This window comes from Panthera tigris, chromosome B1 (assembly GCF_018350195.1).
Source record: "Panthera tigris isolate Pti1 chromosome B1, P.tigris_Pti1_mat1.1, whole genome shotgun sequence".
Lineage (NCBI taxonomy): Eukaryota > Metazoa > Chordata > Mammalia > Carnivora > Felidae > Panthera > Panthera tigris.
This window is the reverse complement of record NC_056663.1, coordinates 95,371,847-95,394,207: the sequence shown is the minus strand read 5'-3', so window position 1 is coordinate 95,394,207 and position 22,361 is coordinate 95,371,847. Positions and strand designations below refer to the sequence as shown.

At 35.0% G+C, this 22,361-nt stretch overlaps 1 protein-coding gene across 4 annotated transcripts in view; it reads right to left on the bottom strand.

The window, feature by feature from the left end:
- The window catches only part of SCLT1 (sodium channel and clathrin linker 1), a 219,091-nt gene that overhangs the window by 56,700 nt on the left and 140,030 nt on the right, over positions 1–22,361 (bottom strand). For all 4 annotated transcript variants that reach the window (XR_006216773.1, XM_007091805.3, XM_042983902.1 and 1 more), the window contains 4 exons: positions 19,135–19,206; positions 11,616–11,690; positions 9,194–9,339; positions 3,372–3,564 (listed from right to left, as the gene is read on the bottom strand). Coding sequence is in view for 3 of the 4 variants with exons in the window: in XM_007091805.3 (XP_007091867.1) it covers positions 3,372–3,564; positions 9,194–9,339; positions 11,616–11,690; positions 19,135–19,206 (486 nt within the window). In the remaining variant the exon portion in view is untranslated. The remainder of the gene's footprint in view (positions 1–3,371; positions 3,565–9,193; positions 9,340–11,615; positions 11,691–19,134; positions 19,207–22,361) is intronic.

Sequence of the window (22,361 nt, the reverse complement as noted above, 5' to 3'; positions counted from 1 at the left end):
CTGTTCATGTCTCCTACACGTTCTTCTATTGGGTTATATTTTTTAAAGCTCCTTATGTATGAATGTTTTTTGTCTTTTGTCCCATTTACTAAAATTATTTCTCCCAGTTATTTCTTTTCAAAACATTTAAAAATGGTTCTAAATATTTAAAAACTTTATATACCTAAACCTACCAATATATTCATTTGCAATATCTTCCAATTTTGTTTGTTTTGCTAGGAAAGTTCTTTTCCATCTATCAGTTACATATCTGCCTACATTTCCCACTAATGTTTTATAGTGTCACTAATAGCTTTTAGTTATAAACCCATATGAAATTTATAATGTAAAATTTAAAATCGAACAAGGTACAAATATTTTTTCACCAAGTACACTGACTTATTTTATTATGGAAATGTTTTGGTATGAGAACTTTCAAGCATACACAAAATAAAAATAAAAATATTACAACGAATCCCTATGTGCCCATCAACCACATAGTGCACTTGTTTTATCTGCACTCCTACTAAACTTTCCTTTGCCAAGATTTATCTTTCTTTTCCTTACAATGAACTACATTCCAACTCAAGTTTTACACATATACTGACATGCCAGAGTCACCACCCTGATTTAGATATCTCAGGAGGCTCACTCATATGTCCTAATCATTACTCATTTTGTAATTGAAGTTGTAACCTCTATTCTGATCTCATCCTCATAGGTAATTATGCCTATTCTTCACTTTCAAATAATGAAATTAATAGACTAGAGATTTTTCGTGTCTGGCTTCTTTGTTCAACATTAGGTCTGTGAGACTCATCCATAATTACTTATAGTTCATTCTGTTTTATTGGTGCATCTATTTCATTATCTGAGTGTACCACCATTTATTTATGTAATCTCATGTGGATGAACATGAGTTATTTTCAGTGTTTGATATGATTAAAACTTTTATGAATATTCTTATACAGATGTCTTCATGAACATAAGCACTCATATCTATGGGTATGTAGCCAGGATTATTTGGCATCGTATGTATGTATGTATGTCCAACTTTAAAAGATAATGCTAACTGCTGGTTGTACCAACTTACATTCTCAAAGTAGTGTATGAAAGTTCCAGTTGCTTTACATCTTTGTCAACACTTGATAGTCTTAGTTTTTTTTAATTTTATTTTAGCCATTCTGGTAGGTATGCAGTGGTACCTCACTGCAATTTTCATTATTTTGCTGATTAATAATGCAGTTGAACATTTTTTCATAAATCCTCTTTTATGAAGTGCCTATTTAAGGTTTTTACCCACTTTTGGAAACAGGTGTTTGTTTTTTCCTTATTAACTGCTAACTATTTTATCATTAACTGGTAACAGTTTTTATATTCTATTCTAGATATTAGTCCTTTTTTTGGTTATGTTCTATTATATATACATATATATTATTGTGTTACAAGTGTATTATATTATACATACATTATATATACTTTCCATATTCCAAATACTTTCTTACTTTTCACCCTCTTAATGGTATCTTTTTTTTTTTTTAATATTTGTTTATTTCTGAGAGAGAGAGAGAGACAGAGCATGAGCAGGGGAGGGGCAGACAGAGAAGGAGACACAGAATCTGAAGCAGGCTCCAGGCTCTGAGTTGTCAACACAGAGCCCGACATGGGACTCGAACTCACAAACTGTGAGATCATGACCTGAGCCAAAGTCAGACGCTCAACTGACTGAGCCACCCTGATGCCCCAATGGTGTCTTTTTTTATTTCGACAATTGGATTGTGATTTTTTTTAAAATTTTTTTTTTACATTTATTTATTTTTGAGAAACAGAGTGAGACAAAGCGTGAGTGGGGGAGGGGCAGAGAGAGGACACACAGAATCTGAAGCAGGCTCCAGGCTCTGAGCAAGCGGTCAGCACAGAGCCTGATGCGGGGCTCGAACCCACAGACTGTGAGATCATGACCTGAGCCGAAGTCGGACGCTCAACCGACTGAGCCACCCAGGTGCCCCGGATTGTGAATTTTAAGAGGAAAGACTGGCAAACCAGGGCTTGCATTGTACTTAATGGTGTCTTTTGATGACTCAATAATATTAATTTAATGAAATCCAATTAATTTATTATGATTATTGCATTTCGTGTTCTCATTAAGAAATTCTTTCTAACCCAAGATCATGAAGATTTGAAGCTTGAAGGTCCACTGTTTTATATGTTGCATTTAGGTCTACAAGACAGCTCAAATGAGTTTAAATGTGTGGTGTGATATAGGGGTCAAGGTTTATTTTAAAAATATGGACCCAATTGATCTAGCATCATTTTTTATAAAGATAATTCTTTCCCGGTTGAACTACAGTAGTGCTTTTGTTATAAATGAGGTGATTATGAAAAATGGGTTTGTCCCTGGACTATGTTTTGTTCCATTGATCAAATTGATTGATAGCACAGTGTTACTGTAGCTTTATATCGTCAATATCTGGTGGTGTGATTCTTCCCTTTTGTTCTTCAAAGATTTCCCACATACTAAACCATAAAGTACAAACCTCTCTGTATGATCTACAAAGCTGTCTTTCAGAGTTAAAGCTTTTATTAATAACTACAGTGTCTGATACATGCAGAAGGCAATACATATGGGTTGATATGAATTAGGTTGGAATGTGACTTTGTATGAGTACACAGTAACAAAAAACAAAGTGAAACATGAATACTGCTATCTCAATCTTTACTATGAAACTGGAAGATACAGCTTTTTACCATAAAGAGTTAATGCCACCTTTTACAAAAGTTGCATGGAATGGGGTAAAGCAAGCAACATGCTGATGGTCACACCAGTGCTTCTTGAAACTCCCTTAAACATGTTCCTATTGTCAAAGCATGTTAAACATTACCATGAAGAAAGAGGGAAGGAGAGGGAAAATAAAGGGGATTTTTTTTTTTTCTAGAAGGGACTTTTATCCCTTGCCTTCCTCCTAGCGTGGAAATTTTAGACTACCTATGAGAGGTTCTCAGAGCATACTGATGTAGCATCCTCTATAGAGCTAGTTTTAGAGTTCAATTTTTAAGAGGCTATTACAGAAGCGTGGATGACAGTCTGTAAAGTTATCTCATCTATAGTTTTGCTAGGACTGCTTAAATTGCTTTGGCAAGAATATCAGTGTATTTCATGGTTGGAAAGAATTTTTTGTGTGTGTGGATAGTGAAAGCAATCATTTTTAAGTATGCTTGCCAAATTCTACAATACAAAAAAGACTGGTTAATGCTCTGCATTATGATTTAGTGCTATCTGATGAAAAGGCAAAAAAAAAAAAAAAAAAAGGCCTTAAAAATGTTTTACTGGGTCTCTCTTATATTTTGATTTTTACAAGTACACATTTAACTCTAACTAGCCTTGAAAATACCTTTAATTTGGCTTTTTTTTGAGCTTCAAGAGCAATCTTTCTTAAATCCTCAGTCTCTTTCTGTAACTGTTCATTTTCTTGCTGAAGTTTCAGCCTTTGTTCACTGACAAATCCACAGTTTTCTCTCTCAGACTCCAATAAGTTTTGAAGTTTCTGAATCATTTCTTGGCAACGTGATATCTCTTCTGAGGAACTGATAAAAAAACAAAAGGAACCCATAATTAAACTTAATGATCTGTAACAGAAGTCAAGCACTCTGTTTTATAGTGTAGACTTGTTTTGTTCTGACTCATTTCTCTTCACAGAGGATTTTTTTTCTTTTTTTAACTTTTATTTATTTATTTTTTTTAGATTTACAGCCAAATTAGTTAGCATATAGTACAACGATTTCAGGAGTAGATTCCTTAACGCCCCTTACCCATCCAGCCCATCCCCCCTCCCACAACCCCTCCAGCAACTCTCAGTCTGTTCTCTGTATTTATGAGTCTCTTCTGTTTTGTCCCCCCTCCCTGTTTTTATATTATTTTTGTTTCCCTTCCCTTATGTTTATCTGTTTTGTCGCTTAAAGTCCTCACATGAGTGAAGTCATATGGTTTTTGTCTTTCTCTAATTTCACTTAGCATAATACCCTCCAGTTCCACCCACGTAGTTGCAAATGGCAAGATTTCATTCTTTTTGACTGCCGAGTAGTACTCCATTGTGTGTGTGTGTGTGTGTGTGTGTGTGTGTGTGTGTGTGTGTATTTATATACCACATCTTCTTTATCCATTCATCCATCGATGGACATTTGGGCTCTTTCCATACTTTGGCTATTGTTGATAATGCTGCTATAAACATGGGGGTGCATGTGTCCCTTCAAAACAGCACACCTGTATCCTGTGGATAAATGCCTAGTAGTGCAATTGCTGGGTCGTAGGGTAGTTCTATTTTTAGTTTTTTGAGGAACCTCCATACTGTTTTCCAGAGTGGCTGCACCAGCTTGCATTCCCACCAACAATGCAAAAGAGATCCTCTTTCTCTGCATCCTCTCCAACATCTGTTGTTGCTTGAGTTGTTATCTTCACTGAGGATTTAAACTATGTGGTTTCACAATGTTATATTAGCCCAGGCAAATACATTCAGCTTAGCAATCTTGACTAATACACTGAACAGTTACTACTCACCTATAAAATCTATGTGAAACTTTTTTCAAATTTTTACTAACACTGAGAATCACTGTGTAACAAGGACTTCAAGAGGATAAACTGAAGCTAATGATAAGGAAGGTGAAGTAGATAATGATCAAAACTCCTTTACTACTTTGATTAACTCCATAGGAAGACACATTAGGTGTCTAGATTACTAAATTACAATAAGACCTATTTCATATTTTTCTGTTGCATGACTTAAAAATTTTTTTTATAAACTTCCAGCTCTACAAATCTCATTTTATCAGTTTAAATAGGTTATAGTTCTTGAACTTTCTCAACAATAGATTATTGGGTAACACAACCTTCAAACATGTATGTTGCTTCAATATGCTAACTTATATTCCTATCTTTTAAAATTTCTATGTTTTCAAACCCAGCTAATCAAATACTGTGAACATTCTCTGGTCAACAGGTGTCAGAGGAAATATATATAAGGTCTTTTAGTTCCGTATACCATAACTCTTTTTTCCTATTCAACTCTGGCTGATAAAGTTTCTAATGAAATGATGGATCTAGGAAATGATCAAAGGATGATAAAATCAGAAAGATGCTAAGATCAGAAATAATCACATATTTTATTTTTCCTTTTCAAATTTTGATGTAAATTTTAGTTAACATACAGTACAATATTGGTGTCAGGAGCAGAATTCAGTGATTCATCACTTACATATAACACCAAGTGCTCATCATAACAAGTGCCCTCCTTAGTATCCATCACCCATTTAGCCTATCCCCCACCTGCCTCCCTCCATTAACTCTCAGTTTATGCTCTATCTTTAAGGATTTCTTAGGGTTTGTTTCCCTCTCTCTTTTTTCTCCCTTCCCCACCATGTGTTCATCTGTTTTATTTCTTAAATTGCACATATGAGTGAAATCATACTGTATGTCTTTCTCTGCCTGACTTATTTCACTTAGAATACACTCTAGCTCCATCCACGTTGCTGCCAATGACAAGATTTCACTCTTTCTTATGGCTGAGTAATGGTCCATTGTATATATGCTGCCTCTAATTTATCCACTCATCAGTCGATAGGCATTTGGGATCTCTCCACAGTTTGGCTATCGTTGATAATTCTGCTATAAACATCAGGGTGCACATATCCCTTCGAATCAGTATTTCTGTATCCTTTGGGTAAATGCCTAATACTGCAATTGCTGGATCGTAGGGTAGGTCTGGAAAAGAGTATGGAGGTTCCTTAAAAAGTTAAAAATAGAACTACCCTACAACCCAACAACTGCACTGAACAATGTTTATTCATTTTTGAGAGAGACGGAGAGAGAGCACATGCACATGAATAGGAGAGGGGCAGAGAGAGGGTGACAAAGGATCCAAAATGGACTCTACGCTGATAGCAGACATCCCAACGTGGGGCTCGAACTCACAAACCCTGAGATTATGACCGGAGCCGAAGTTGGATGCTTAACCAACCAAACCATCCAGGCATCCCTCCTGTGATAGTTTTTGACTTAAATTCTATTTGTCTGATATAAGATACTCCTGCTATCTTTTGGGCACCATTCGCATGGAATATCTTTTGCCATCTCTTCATTTTCAGCCTGTGTATTTCCTCAAGTTTAAAGTGACTCTCTAGTAGGCAACATATAGTTGGATTTTATTTTCTAATCCATTCTGTCACTCTGTCTTTTGATTGGATGATTTAATCCACTTAAATTAAAAGTAATTACTAATAGGTAGTAACTCGTGATTTTGCTGTTTTCCATTTTGTAGTTCCTTTGTTCTTTTATTCCTATTTTAGTTGTCTTCCTTTGTGATTTGTTGAATTTTTGTAGTAGCTGCTTTCATTCCTTTCTCTTTACCTTTTGGGTGTCTACTACACATTTTTTTTTTTTTCTGATTAGCATGAGACTTACATAAAACGTCTGTTATGAGTCTATTTTAAATTGGTAACAATTTCAATCACTTTTATTTCTCTCTCTCCTCACATTCTGTGTTATTGTTGTCATACTTTACATCTTTTTATATTGTATATCAATTATCACATTATTGTACTTCTTGTTATTTTTAATAATCTTATATTTTAGCTTCTATACTAGAGTTAAAAGTGATTTATGTAGTACTATTATGAGTCTTAGAGTATTCTGACTTTGGCAGTATACTTTCCTTTACCAGAAAGTTTTATTCTTTCACATATTTTTATGTTTCTAATTAGTATCTCTAATTAGTATCCTTTCAGTTCCATTTGAAAACTCTAGCTTTTCTTATACAGCAACTCTAATAGTGATGCACTCCCTTTTGAGCTTTTGTTCATCTTAGGAAGTTTTTAATCTCTCTTTTACTTTTGATGGACAACTTTGCTGGGTATAGTATTCCTGGTTTGCACTTTTTTTCTTTCAGTACTTTGGATATATCATGCCACTTTCTCTCTGCTACAAAGTTTCTTCTAAGAAATCCATTAATACTTTTATTGGGGTTGGAGGGAGTCCCATGTATGTGATGAGTCACTTCCTGTTTTAAAAATTCTTTTTTATTCTTGGCAATTTGATTATAATGTGTCTAGGTGAAGACCTCTTGATGTTGAGCCTTTCTGTGATTCTTTGAGTGTCATGGATCTGGATGTTCAATTCCCTCCCCAGATTTGGGCAGTTTTCTATTATTATTTCTTTACAAGCTTTCTGTTCCTTTCTCATTCTCTGCTCCTTCTGGGATTTTCATAATGTGTATACTAATTCACTTTAAGATGTCCCATAACTCATGTAGGTTTTTTTCAGTCTTTTTCATTCTTCTCTTTGTTCCTCTAACTGGATGATTTCAAATGACCTCTCTTCAAGCATGCGGATTTTCTTCTGAATGATCAAATCTGCTACTGAAACTCCACAGAATTTTTCAGTTCAGTTCTTCAGCTCCAGGATTTCTGTTTGTTTCTTTTTAATGGATTCTACTTCTTTGTTAAACTGCTCATTTTGTTCATGTAACATTTTTCTGATTTTATTTAGTTGACTCTGTTCTCTTATAGCTGAGTTTCTTTAAGACGATATTTTAAATTTTTGTTAAGCAGTCCATGGATCACCATTTCTTTTGGGTCAATTATTAGTTTCCTTTATTAGTTTATTAGTTTCCTTTGATGATGTCATATTTGCCCGATTCTTTCTTGGTATCTGTGTATTTGAAGAAGCAGATTCCTCTTCTAGTCCTTACAGACTGAAGGAGGAAGACTTCCTCCTGCCAAGTCCCACAGCTGATGAGGCTGCTTCTGGGATTGTGGTTGAGCAAGGCTGAAACCATGTCATGTGGCTACTGCCAAGTTCATGTTTGGCAGGCATGTAACCAAGGGCACAATCAAGTGTTTTGTCCAGTGAGTTCCTAAAGGTGCTCCTGTCATGCCACTGAACTGGTCCATATGTGCACAGGACTGTTTCTGGACTGTGGTAGAGTGGGACTAAAGCTGGGTCACAAAACTACTTCACGGATTGTAGTCAGTTCTGAGGTCAGTGGGTCTGTAACTGTAAGCATCTATGGGTGTAGCTTGTGCTGAGTCTTTTGGGTGGTTGGCTGGACGCCTAGCCATGAAAGACTACCTCAAACTGTGGTACAGCAAAGCTGGATCCATGTCTTATGGTTTTTGCTAAGTCTGCAGTCAGGTCTGTGGTTGGCAGGCCTGTTACCAGAGGTGTGGCCAGGTGTGACTTCTGCTGGGTAACTGTTAGTACTCCCAAAACTGGGCTGGTTCTGGGTGGCAGGGTTGCTTCCAGACTACAGTAGAGTGGAACTAAAGCCAGGTTGCAGGGACAGTAAGGTCTGAGTTTGGCAGGCCTGTTATCAGAAGCACTCACAGGCATGGCTTCTCCTAAATCCCTAAGTGGAAGAGGCTAGGTGCAGGACTGTCAACAAGCAGGGCTAGAGCCAAGTCCACATGTAGATGGGGCTGCTTTGGCCCATAGATAGGACCATAGTATATGCTGGCACTGGTGTGTAGACCTGCCTCTCTGTTTTTGGGCTCCAGTAGTGATTTGTAACCTCCTACCTGGATCCCAAAGCTTTCACAAAGGCACTTTTGTCCAGGGATGCCTTTCACATATTTGTTTCTGTGGAGGGATATGGGCTGGGTACCTCCAATTCATTCCACTATATTGCTGACAGTATTCATCTTTATTTTTAAAATATCTATCAAACATATTCTGTAACAGATTGAGATTTCATGCAATTCAAATTAAGTTTTACAGTATTAAGTAACACTCTGGCAGGAAAGGTAGAAAATTAGTTAGAACGGATATACCAGATTATAAATTTACCATTTTAATAGACAATGTAATAAATAAACATGAAGGATTATTATAGAATATTCAAAAAAAAAAAGAAATATAAGTATAAACTGATTATAAAAGCAATAATTGTAAGGAAGCTACTGCAATAGCTTAGTATGAAGAAAAACCCAATCTTATAAGCATTCTATTTAACTGCCAGAAAGGAGAAATTTGATACAAATGGTATAATACTGTTGAATCGTTTCTTCTGAAACAAATTAGTTTTCAGAAATAAGCTTGAAAAAAATTCTATTTTGTGCTAAATTTTTTGTCCCAACATATATATAAGTCCTATTTAAGAAAAGTAAAGAATCTGTCAAAAAGTATGTGAATTATAAAAATGTTAATAGAAAATGTAAAATAACTTACTTTATTTCAAGTTGTTTTATTTTATTTTCTGCCGTCTTAAGTCTTAGCTGAAGATCGTCTTTTGAACGTTCTGCAACCAGGCATCTTTGGTGCATTTCCTCTAGTTTTCTGTAATCACTTTCATTTACTCTGCCTTCATGGTAAATCTGCAAAAGAAGCTTATATGTACTACCTTACAGAAGAAAACTGCCTTAACAAATTATACAGTTTAGAAACTGAAATCAATGGATAAATAAAAACCCATAATCATGTGTTCATCTGTTCCCACTGTAACACACTAAAACATATCAGTAATTTTGGTGTTTCATATTTATAAAATAAAATGTTGAAAACTGACATATAATTGCTTATTTTTTGAAATTATTCATGCTTATGGTAAACTATTCAAAAAGTTTTAATATTTTATCCTTTGTTTTATTAATGTGCTGTATCATGCTGACTGATTTGTGAATACTGAACCACCCTTGCAACCCAGGAATAAATCCTATTTGATCATGGTGAATGATTTGTTTTTTTTAATGTATAGTTTGGATTCAGTTTTGCCATTGAGAATTTTTGCATCTATGCTTATCAGGAATACTAGCCTGTAGTTCTCTTTTTCAGTGGTGTCTTTATCTGGTTTTGGTATTAGGGTAATACTGGCCTCATGGAATGAATATGGAAGTTTTCCTTCCTTTTCTATTTTAGGTAATAGTTTGGGAAGAATAGGTATTAACTCTTCTTTAACTGTTTGATAGAACTTCCTGTGAAGTCATCTGGTACTGGGGACAGTTTCAATATTTTAAAAAGAAATATAAAATAGTTGAAATAAAAAAAATACTCTAAATGTCACCACTTAGAGATAATTGTTTTGATTCAATTGTCTTGAATACCTTTTAAGAAAATTCTATATTCTGGTATTAAAAAATACAGACATATGCTATGGAGGAATGAGTAGAACTATCTGAAAGTGACTTCAGAATCTTACTCTGGTTTAACTAGACAATGATCTAACTGAAACGGGAGTTCCTCTTTCCCCAACGGGAGTGACTGTACCCAAGCTCAGCTTCTTATAAGACTAAGCTTCCTACCACGACACAGGGGCTATAACATCCCAAGAAGTGTGAAGTTGCCAGGTCCTAAGCAGCTCACATTTTCAGACAAATTCCATACAAGGCTATCCTCTAAATCCAGACTGCCTGGCAAATAACCTGTATCTTCTTCCACTGAAAAGACTGCTTTGTCACTCCTACTCTATAAAAAGGTAAAGTATCAGCAAGTTAATGTCCCACTACTAAAATACAGGCCTATAGTATAGTCCCAGCAGTGCTTTGACTTCAGCACACTTGTTTGTTGGACAGTGGGAGAATTAGGGACCTGTGCCTTCTCTTTACCTGTTGTCTTCAGTATTATAAGTTTTACATTTCCTCAATTAAGCCTATTCCTTACTCTATGCCATGTAATATTAAGAAATTCATCCCAGAATATTAAGAATACATCATTTTTTGATGTATAGCAGGTGGCAATCTAAATGGGATCTATACCTATTCCATAACATATAGTAACTCAGAAGGAATCAACCTTGCAGGAGAAAGATGACCATAAAGGTCCCACTTGGAATATGACATGTATGCTATATGCTGCTTTGTAAAGGACTCATTTACTATCTGATGTCATGATCTTTTTATGTCAATAACACATATATGTCACATGCTTTTTACTGATTGCTAAGTTTACTGATTTTCTTTATGCTATGTAGCACAGCATGTATGTACTCTTCTTTGAAAATCAAAGTCTGACTGTAACATTTAGTATTTGTTAACATTAGGTAACTCACTTAACCTCTCTACAAAAGTTCCTAATGCACCACTTAAAACACCGTATATTCTGCACCAAGTGTAGTCTCCATTTTTTCCCAAGGCATTTTACAAGAGTGGGATATTTACTGATGATAAAAAAGCTATGTAAGTCAGAAATAAATTTTAAACTACACACTTCTTACAGTATTTTTTCATAAATATCATTTGGGTAATATTTTTCTACTTACAAAATAAAAATCTATACTTTTAAAAGGTTAAAATCAGAGCAATGTTGTAATTTTCTGGTTATACATATTTGTATTTATAGATGGCCTGAACCCAATAAAAGTTGGCACAGAATTTAAAAACACAAGGAAGATGAAGTAAAATTTACTACTGGAATAAGGTTTAATCAAGGATAGCTACTTCAAAAAATGTACACCTTTAAGTAAAAAGTACAAGTACTATGGCCACTCTTATAAAGAAATGTATTCAGGCAATACTAGTATTTAAGTACAGATTCTGAATATATTCCAGGTAAAAACACTCACTTATAATATAGGGGTTGCTAGTAGGCAGCGTGATGAAAGCAAACAGTAATAGTGAATATCTGCAGTTGAGTTTAGGTATTTTTTCCTTTTTACCTTTTCTAGTTCTTCTTCCACTGCTTTTTTCTCCCTAATGGCTCGTTCAATTTGGCTTTGTTTTTCAGCACACTCCTATAAATTCAATTCATATTGTAAATAAATATGTTTGTAAAAACTTAAGAAAAATATGGGTAAAATGATTTGTTTGTAACAAAGAAATACCAACAAACAAATTCTTGTTTGTAACAAGAATACCACACTTACACTATCAACAGAGCATGACCATATTGATTATTCAACAAAAACAAAAAAACCTCAATCTTCAAAGAGCTGCCTATCTCAGGATTTCAGAAATCGCCTCCAGCACAGAATGTCAAGGAGTTCTAAGTAAACATACTAAATGGGTGACAGAGGTTGAGGGATTCCAGAGAGAAAAAAATAAGACCCCTTTCTCATATTAGTTTTATTCATATACTCATATCACATATTTTAATTTCTTAAAAATGTTATTTATTTTCAGAAGGAGGGGGAGGGAGAGAATGCATGCGTGAGCTAGCAGTGGAGGGGCAGAAAGAGAGGGAGAGAAAGAGAGTACGAAGCCCAATTCACAAACCATGAGATCGTGACCTGAGCTGAAATCAAGAGACCTCTTATCACGTATTTTAAAAGGAAACACAGAACTGGGCAGTGACACCATATCCTGAGGATAACCTGTGGCCTAAAATGTACATGGGTATATAAATTCAATTTTTTTTTTTTTGGCAAAACTTATAAACAGCCAACGTACATAGTAAATTTTACTAACATGATCATTAAACATTTCTGCTCATGAGGCACCTGGGAGGCTCAGTCGATTAACCAGCCAACTTTGGCTCAGGTCATGATCTCGTGGTTCATGGGTTCGAGCCCCGCATTGGGCTCTGTGTGGACAGCTCAGAGCCTGGAGCCTGCTTTGGATTCTGTGTCTCCCTCTCTCTCTGCCCTCCTCTGCTTGCACTCTGTCTCTAAAATAAATAAACATTAAAAAAACTTTTTTTAACATTTCTCCTCAAAAGGCTTTAATCAGTAAAACTGAGCAAGCATATCAATCAGCTGATAAAATTTAATATTTTGCAAATGAGACTAAACTAAAAACAACCTTTATAATGACTGGCTCCTCACAGCTATTTGTTTTTAACTATTTATTTATTTTTGAGAATCAGTGTGATTATTTTCTACTAATTGTAGATTATGCTTTGGATGAACCCGCTTACTGTCAGTACACTACTAATTAATATTCAACTATCTTTAGCATAACTTTATTTTATTTTTTATTTTAAAAATGTTTATTTATTTTGAGAGAGCATATGCACCTGTGAGTGGGGGAGGGGCAGAGAGAGAGGGGGAGAGAGAATCCCAAGCAGGGATGGATCCCATGACTTGAGCTGAAATCAAGAGTTGGACGCTAAACCGATGGGGCCATCCAGGTGCACTCAGCATAACTTTATTTTATGTAAGTATCAAAATGTTTTTAAATTTTGAAATAAGCTTCTAAATTGTGAATTCTGATTATAATGAAGATCTTAACCCTATGTTACAAATCAGATGATTAATCTAAATTATCTTTCATTAAGCTAGAATTATTAGTGCACAAGAAATGAAACTTTAAACATTCCATATATATTCATATAGTAAGTCGCTAATCTATGAAAAGGTAGTTTTATGGTGTGATATTTGGGATTTCTTCTATGTTGATATGTGATTTTTAATAGACTATTTTTAGAGCAGTTCAGATTCACAGAAAAATTGAGAAGTCAGAGATTTCTGCTATGCTTCTTGACCCCATAATATGCAAAGCCCTCCCCTATTTTCAACATCCCTCATTGTAGTTATACACTTGTTAATACTGATGAACCTATAATGACACAACCTTATCACTCAAAGTCCATAGCTTACATTAGAGTTCACTCTTGGTGCTGTTCATTTTGTGAGTTTGGACACATTTATAATGATATGTATTCACTACAGAGTAGGTACAGTGTCCTAAAAATCCTCTCTGCTTCACCTATGCCTATTTATCCCTCTCTTCTCCTTAACTCCTGATAACCATCAGTCTTTTTACCCCATAGTTTTGCCTTTCCAAGAATGCCATACGGTTGGAATCAAACAATATGTAGCCTTTACAGACTAGCTTCTTTCACTTAATAATATGTGTTTACGTTTCCTCCATGGTTTTTTTCATGGCTTGATAGCTCATTTCTTTTTAGTGCTAAATAACTGTCTGAATGTACCACAGTTTATCCATTCACCTAACTAAAGGACATCTTGGTTGCTTCCAAATTTTGGCAACTGTGAAAAAAGCTGCTATAAACATCCATGTTGAGTTTTTTTGTGTGGACATAAGTTTTCAACTCCTTTGGATAAATACAGAAGAGTATAATTGTTGGACAATATGTTAAGAGTATATTTAATTTTGTTAAGAAACCATCAAACTGCCTTCAAAAGTGGCCATACCATTTTGAATTACCACCAGCAATGAATGAGAATTCCTGTTGCTCCACATTTTCCCCAGAGGTTGGTGGTATCAGGGTTCTGGATTTTGGTCATTCTAACAGGCATATCTGGCACATACTTGATGTAATGAATGGCACCTCATTATTACTTTAATTTGCATTTCCATGGTGACATATGATGTGTAGCACCTTTCTGTATGTTTATATGCCATCTGTATATGTTCTTTGGTGACGTGTCTGTCAAGGTCTTTGGTCCAGTTTTTAATTGAGCTGATTTCTTACTGTTGAGTTTTAAGAGTTCTTCATATATTCTGGATAACAGTCTTTTGTCAGTTATGTCTTTTGCAAATATTTTCTCCTAATCTGTGGTTTGAATTTTCATTCTCTTGACTATCTTTCACAGAGAAACTTTTCATTTTAATGAAGTCCAACTTACCAATTGTTTCTTTCATCAATCATGCCTTTGATATTATATCCAAAAATTCATTACGAAACTCAAGATCATCCAGGTTTTCTTCTATGTTATCTTCTAGGAATTTTATAGTTTTGCATTTTACATTTAGGGTTGTGACCCATTAAAAAAAACTTTTTAATGTTTATTAATTTTTGAGAGACAGAGAGGCAGAGCATTAGCAGGGGAGAGACAGACAGGGAGGAAGACAAAGAATCTGAAGCAGGCTCCAGGCTTTGAGCTGTGGGGCTCAGACTCATGAGCCATGAGACGAACTGAGCCGAAGTCAGACACTTAACTGACTGGGCCACCCAGGTGCCCCAGGAATGTGACCTATTTTGAATTAATTATTGTGGAAGGTGTGTCTGGATTCATTCTTTTACATGTGAATGTCTAATTGTCGTAGCACCATTTGCTAAAAAGACTTATCTTTGCTCCACTGTCTTACCTTTGCTTCTTTGTCAATGATCAGCTGACTGTATTTATGTGGGTCTATATTTTACTCCATTCTAGGTTGTTTTATTTCATTTATTTTATTTCATTGATCTGCTTGCCTATTCTTTCACCAAGATCACACTATCTTGATTATTATAGCTTTAGAGTGAGTCTTGAAATCTGGTAGTATTAGTCCTCTGACTTTCTTCTTCTCCTTCAGTGTTGTGTTGGCTATTCTGGGTCTTTTGTCTCTCCAGATATACTTTGCAGTCAGTTTGTCAATATCCACAAAATAACTTACTGAGATTTTGACTGGGATTGCACTCAATCTATGGATCAGGCTGTGAAGAACTGACATTTTGACTGAGTCTTCCTATCCATGAACATGGACTATCTCTTCATTTATTTACTTCTAGTTTGATATCTGTCATCAGTTTTCCTCACATAGACTTTGTATATTTTGTTAGATATATATCTAAGTAATTTTTTTACATGCTAAGGTAAATGGCACTGTGTTTTTAGTTTAAAATTCCACTTGTTAATTGCTGGTATGTGGGAATACAAAGGACTTTTGTATATTAACTCTATATCCTGCAACCTTACTATGCTATGATTGCTTCTTTCTTTTTGGTTGAATTTTTTGGGGTTTTACTTTTATTTTTTATTTTAGAAAGACAGCACACAAGCAGGGAAGAAGGACAGAGGAAGAGAGAGAGAGAGAGAGGGAGAGATTGATTTTTAGGAAGGCTCCATGCTCAATGTGGAGCTTGACATGGGGCTCAATCCCACGACCCTGGGATCATGACCTGAGCCAAAATCGAGTCAGATGCTCAACTGACTGAACAACCCAGGGCCCCCCCACCCCCGCCACTTTTTTTTTTTGTTTTCTACATAGATAATCATATCAAATTTCTTCCTTCCCAATCTATGTAACTTTTATTTCCATTTTTAGTCAAATGGCATTAGCTAGTACTTCCAGGATGATGTTGAAAAGTAATGGTAAGAGGTCACATCGCTGCCTTGCTCCTGATCTTAGTGGGAAAGCTTTTGGTTTCACAGCTGTAGGCTTTTTGTAGATATTCTTTATCAAGTTGAGGAAGTTCCCCTCTGTTTCTAGTTTACTGCAAGTTTTTATCATGAATGGGGGTTGGATTTTGTCAAATGCTTTTTCTATAGCTGCTTATATGATACCCATGTGATTTTTAATGTAGATATTAGTAACAAGGTTGGATCACACTTCTGAATCTGGTGAACGGCATATAAATAATGGTATGTTATATACTATGCATCTCTCTCTACCCAATTCACCATTTCACTGCCCAATGATGACAAAAAAAAAAAAAAATATTTGGTTAACCTCAAACAACAAAGTTAAAATTAGATAGAAAAGTTGAACCTTTCTAGAGAAATATACTAATTCTATTAAAAATTCACAGTAATACTAAAGCGAGTATTTAAAATTACTATTATTAAAAAGCCTTCATGAATATTTACTATTAATCACCACCAACATTCCTACCTTTTGGGCACAATATGACCAAATGATAACTAGATATTTTTTCAAGTACTCATGGAGTATTTCCAAAATTATACCCTATAGTGTACCATAAAGAAAATCACAACAAATATTAAGAATCAATATCATATAGACTATACTCTATGGCCTCTATTTAACTAGACTAGAAACCAATAATAAAAAGATATCTAAATACCTATGCACATGGAGATTCAAAATTAGACTTCTAAAAAATTCACATATCCAAAAAAGATCATATTGAATTTTTCATTTTACTTGCATAAAATTTGGGCATTTATAACCAGTCTTTTTACTATTTGCTGTAGATTAAAGTTCATTTTATTTATTTATTTATTTATTTATTTATTTATTTATTTATTTAGAGATCAGGGGAGGGGAAGAGAGAGAGGAGAGAAAGAATCTTAACCAGGCTCCTCAGCACTGTGAACTTAGAGTCCAAAGCAGGGCTTGATCCTCTGAACCGCAGGATCATGACCTGAGTCGATATCAAGAGTTGGATGCTTAACCAACTGAGCCACCCAGGCGCCCCACTATTTACTGTAGGTTAAAAATAATCTCTCCTATTTGGCAGAATTAAAGCCTTGAGTTTTCTTAAGAGAAACTGTAGGAGAAATAAAAGCTGTGTTGCTCTCCAAAGGGAGACATGTGGGTAGAGAGAGACTGGTTCTGGCCTTTTCTTAAACCTATCAAAAAAAATCTGCACACTAACTTAAAATACAGGTTTTTTTTTCTTCCTGCAAGCATAACTTAGTTTGGGGTTAGCTAAAGTATGCTTAACCTCCCTCCTTGACTTCATGTTTATGGTCCAGCTGATAAAATTGGTATTTAAGAATATAAATCAATAGCCAACATCAGGTTATTATGTCTCAAACTATAGTCTGAGTTTCTGAGTTACCTGACAAAATCTGCTTTTTAAAGTAGTTGAACATGTCCTCCTTCAAACATATTTCTCAATGTTTGATATTTCAAACACTTTTCAATTATTCAGGACAGTTCCCCATGGAATCAACATGACATCACATAATATTTAATATCTTTAGAAAAATCCACTTAGCTATGTATTATAATTGTTTCACTATAAATCCTAAGAAATATAATTTTTTGCTCGAAATTGAGTTTACACAGCTCTGGTTGTGTAAACAGATAAGAATTATTTTTAAAAGCCCTGCAGATCTTATCCAACACACATTCATTCCTTTGAGAAAACAGAAAGAGATAATGTTCTTGTCCTTCCAGAGTTTACAAGCCATTAAATGATCCTGGACTGGGGAAAGACTTTCTTCTAGCTATGAATCTACTCAAAGCTAAACCAGTCCATGTAAGACAACAAGCAAAATAGCAAGGTAATAGAAGAAGTAGTAAAACTTGAAAACAACAATTAATTAGACATGACTATTTGGCCACACTGCATCCCATTAGTTTTACTTAATGTTCCTACATCCTTAACACAAATGACATTAAACAAAAAGTAACACTGGTTTCTAGTCTATTACTCTCAGGACCTGTACACAAAGACTAAAGTCTCAAGATGTACATTACAGAGTTTGTAGAATGTGGAAAAAGATCTGTTCTTTCCTTCAGAATTGTTTAAATATTAGTCAATAAGTATTTATTAAAATACATACTGTGAAAACACTGTGCTGGCAATGAAGATAAAAGAAGGCATAAGACTTTTCTCCTTCAAGGTGTTTATAATACAATTGGAAAGATAAGATTTGTCTAAAGTAAGAGAAAAGGAGAGTGAGGGAAGGAGATGGGAGACGGAAAGAGAACTAACATAATGTAATATATTTATTACAAGACATAAGTTGTTGCTAAGTTTTGTAGGCAGCATTAAAAGTGAGGCAGAGATTCAGAAAGGATTAGAGTTTGTGAAGTGGAAAATATCTTCCCAATCTCTAAAAATTCTTGTACTTTCATTCCCCTATAAGCAAGGTTATTAAATTCCATTTCATTATATCTTAATGTTACATTTACATATTTAATCTCACCTCTATCGAAACAAGTATTTTTTTTTCCTTTCTCCTCTTTGCCTATTTATCCTTCAGTACTCTATCTCTTTTGGGAAGCTTGTCTTTCTTCTATCCCACTGACATATATACTTTCTCTTACTTTCTACTTAATCTCCCAGATGAAACTAGCATGTGGTAGCAGCTGCAGATGGGTGCTTCATAGCATGCTGTGCATTGTCAAAAAAAAAAGTAATAGTAAAATGTGATAAATGCCATCCATCTGTCCTCCTAGACCACAGGCTCCAAGATTACAGTTAACATGTTTATCTTGATTTTTAATCTTTTCCTAGAATCTAGCATAGTTCCTGGCTTAGTAAGTATCTTCTGAATGAACACGAATGTGCATTACAAGACACATTAAAATGTATCTTGGCTTTAAAATAAGCAATATTCAGGGTCGCCTGGGTGGCTCAGTTGGTTAAGCTTCCAACTCTTGGTTTTGGCTCAGACCACGATCTCATGGTTCGTGAGATGAAGCCCCATATCACGCTCTGTGCTGACAGCATGGAGCATGCTTGGGATGTTCTCTCTACCTCTCTCTCTCTGCCCCTCCCCTGCTCTCTCTCTCACCCTCACTTTCAAGGTGAGTAAATAAACATTAAAAAAATAAAATAGACAATATTCAGAAGAATATAGTCTTCTAACCTACCATTTGAAGGGCTGAAAGTTCTTCTGTTAGTCGAGAAATCTGCACATTATACTGTTTTCTTGTGCTTGCAACCTGTAATTAAGACATTCAAAAATTGTTTAGGTTCACAAAAATTGATTAATACCCAATAAAAATATTTAGGATAATTTTGAGAAAAAAACAAAACTTTTACGGCATAAAAAATAAATAAGCACCTGAGTATTAAAGAGTCAAGAATTATTTTAAAAAATTTTTAATGTTTATTTTTGAGAGAGAGAGAGAGAGACAGAGTGTGGCTGGGGGAGGGGCAGAGAAAGAGGGAGACAGAATCTGAAGCAGGCTCCAGGCTCTAGGCTGTCAGCAGAGAGCCCGATGGGGAGCTGCGAGATCATGACCTGAGCTAAAGTCAGACACTTAACTGACTGAGCCACCTAGGTGCCCCTAAAGGGTCAAGAATTTATCACAACAGTGGAAGGAGAGTGAATTTCTATGAAAACTTACCATATTTGAAGTGAAAACTGGCAACATTTCAAAATATTTACTTATTAATCCCCTTATAGATATTAAGTCATTATAGGTTAACATAAATAACATTTTATGAAAAATAAGTTCATTTTCCAAAATAAAAAATTTTCTAGAAAAATGTTATTATTTTACATTTTTGTAAATTTCCTTAATGTTTGAACAGGGGATAGCCAGATTCACATTATCTACTTCTGTGTTCAACCCGTTGTGCTGCTTACCATCAGCCTCTGGAAAACACCACTGTACACTCATCAGAGAACGAGTATGAAAAAAGAAAACAGTAAACTATAATTATGAAAGTAGGTGTGACCTTCCAAACTCCCTGAACAACACTTTAAGAACTGGTGCCATAGAGCAAGTCAAGAGAAAAACTGAATTACACACTAAAAATGTAACTAGTAACTTTTAAGGCACTTTTGTTTTATAAGAAGAAAAATATTTTCATATTGCATATATTTCAGTATAAAGTAAATTACTTTGTGAGAAAAACTCTTATTTCAATTAACATTTAAAATACTTCAGAAACAGTATGACTTATGTGTACAAAATATTTTGAAGAATTAGTTACATCTCATCAAGATGACTCCTATGACAGTATATTTTTCTAATTAATAACTACTCATACTTTTTAAAAAGACCATGAAGGAAGGAGGAATTAAGATGGCAGAGCATCATGGAGATCCTGAGCTTGTCTTGTCCTTGAAACACAGCTAGAACAGCACCAAACTATTTTGAACGCCTAGGAAATTGTTCGGATAATTAATCCAACAATCTGCATAACTTAAATTTGTCCTTAACCTATAAGGGAAGATAGGTCAGGGTTGCAATAAACCTATCTACAAGAAATTTTGCAGGCCAAAAAGGAGTGATGTATTCAATGTGCTGAATTGGAAAATTATGCAGCCAAGAAATCTTTATCCAGAAAGGCTGTCATTCAAAATAAAAGGAGAGATAAAGAGTTTCCAAGACAAACAAAAACTAAAGGAGTACGTGACCACTAAAGCATCCCTGCAAGAAATTTTAAGAGGGACTCTGAGTGGACAAAAGAGAAAACAAAACAAAACAAAGATCAAAGCAACAAAGACTAGAAGCACCAGGGAACATTACCAGAAACAACTCTATAGGGAACACAAGGGCACTAAATTCATATGTTTCAGTACTCACTCTAAATGTCAATGGACTAAATGCTCCAATCAAAAGACATAGGGTATCAGAATGGATAAGAAAACAAGACACATTTATATGCTGCTTACAAGAGACTCATTTCAGACTTAAAGACACCTACAGATAGAAAGTAAGGGGATGGAGAACAATCTATCATGCTACTGGTTGTCAAATGAAAGCTGGAGTAGCCATACTTATATCAGACAATCTAGACTTTAAAATAAAGCCTGTATCAAGAGATGAAGGAGGGCATTATATCATAATTAAGGGGTCTATCTATCAAGAATATCTAGCAATTGTAAACATTTATGCTCCAAATGTGAAAGCACCCAAATATGAAGAAAATCAACAAGGAAACAATGGCTTTGAATGACACACTGGACCGGATGGTTTAACAGATACATTTAGGGCATTTCATCCTAAAGCAGCAGAATACACATTCTTCTTGAGTGCACATGGAACATTCTCCACACTAGATCACATACTGGAACACAAATCAGCCTTCAACAAGTACAAAAAGATCAGGATCATACCTTTCATATTTTCAGACCACGAGTTTGCTATGAAACTCGAAATCAACCACAAGAAGAAATCTGCAATAACCATGAACACTTGGAGATTAAAGAACATCTTACTACAGAATGAATGGGTTAACCAAGAAATAAAAGAGGAAATTAAGAAGTACACAGAAGCCAATGAAAATGAAAACATGACAGCCCAAAACCTCTGGTATGCAGCAAAGGTGGTCATAAGAGGGAAGTACATAGCAATCCAGGCTCTCCTAAAGAAGGAAGAAAGGTCTCAAATACACAACTTAACTTTACACCTTAAAGAGCTGGAAAAAGAACAAATAAAGCCCAAAACCAGCGAAAGAAGGGAAATAATAAAAATTAGAGCAGAAATCAACGATATAGATTGAATCAAAGAAACAACAGATCAACAGAACCAGGAGTTGGTTGTTTGAAAGAATTAAGAAAATTGATAAACTCCTAGCCAGATGGATCAAAATGAAAAAGGAGAGGAGAATGAATAAGGAGAATGAAAGAGGAGAGATCACAACACCAGAGAAATACAAACTATAATAAGAGAATATTATGAGCAATTATATGCCAACAAACTGGTCAATCTGGAAGAAATGGAAAATTTGAATAGACCCACAACCAGTAAAGAAATTAAATCAGTAATCAAAAATCTCCCCAAAAACAAGAGTCCAGGGCTGGAAGGCTTTCCAGGGGAATTCTACCAAACATTTAAAGAAAAGTTAACACCTATCCTTTAAACCTGTTCCAAAAAATAGAAATGGAAAGAAAACTTTCAAACTCATTCTATAAGGCCAGCATTACCTTGAATCCAAAACCAGACAAAGACCCCCTACTAAAAAGGAGAACTACATACCAATTCCTTTGATGAACATGGATGTGAAAATTCTCAACAAGATACTAGCAAACCGGATCCAACAATACATTAAAAGATTTATTCACCACAATCAAGTGGGATTTATTCCTGTGATCCAGAGCTGGTTCAATATCCACAAATCAATTAATGTGATACATCACATA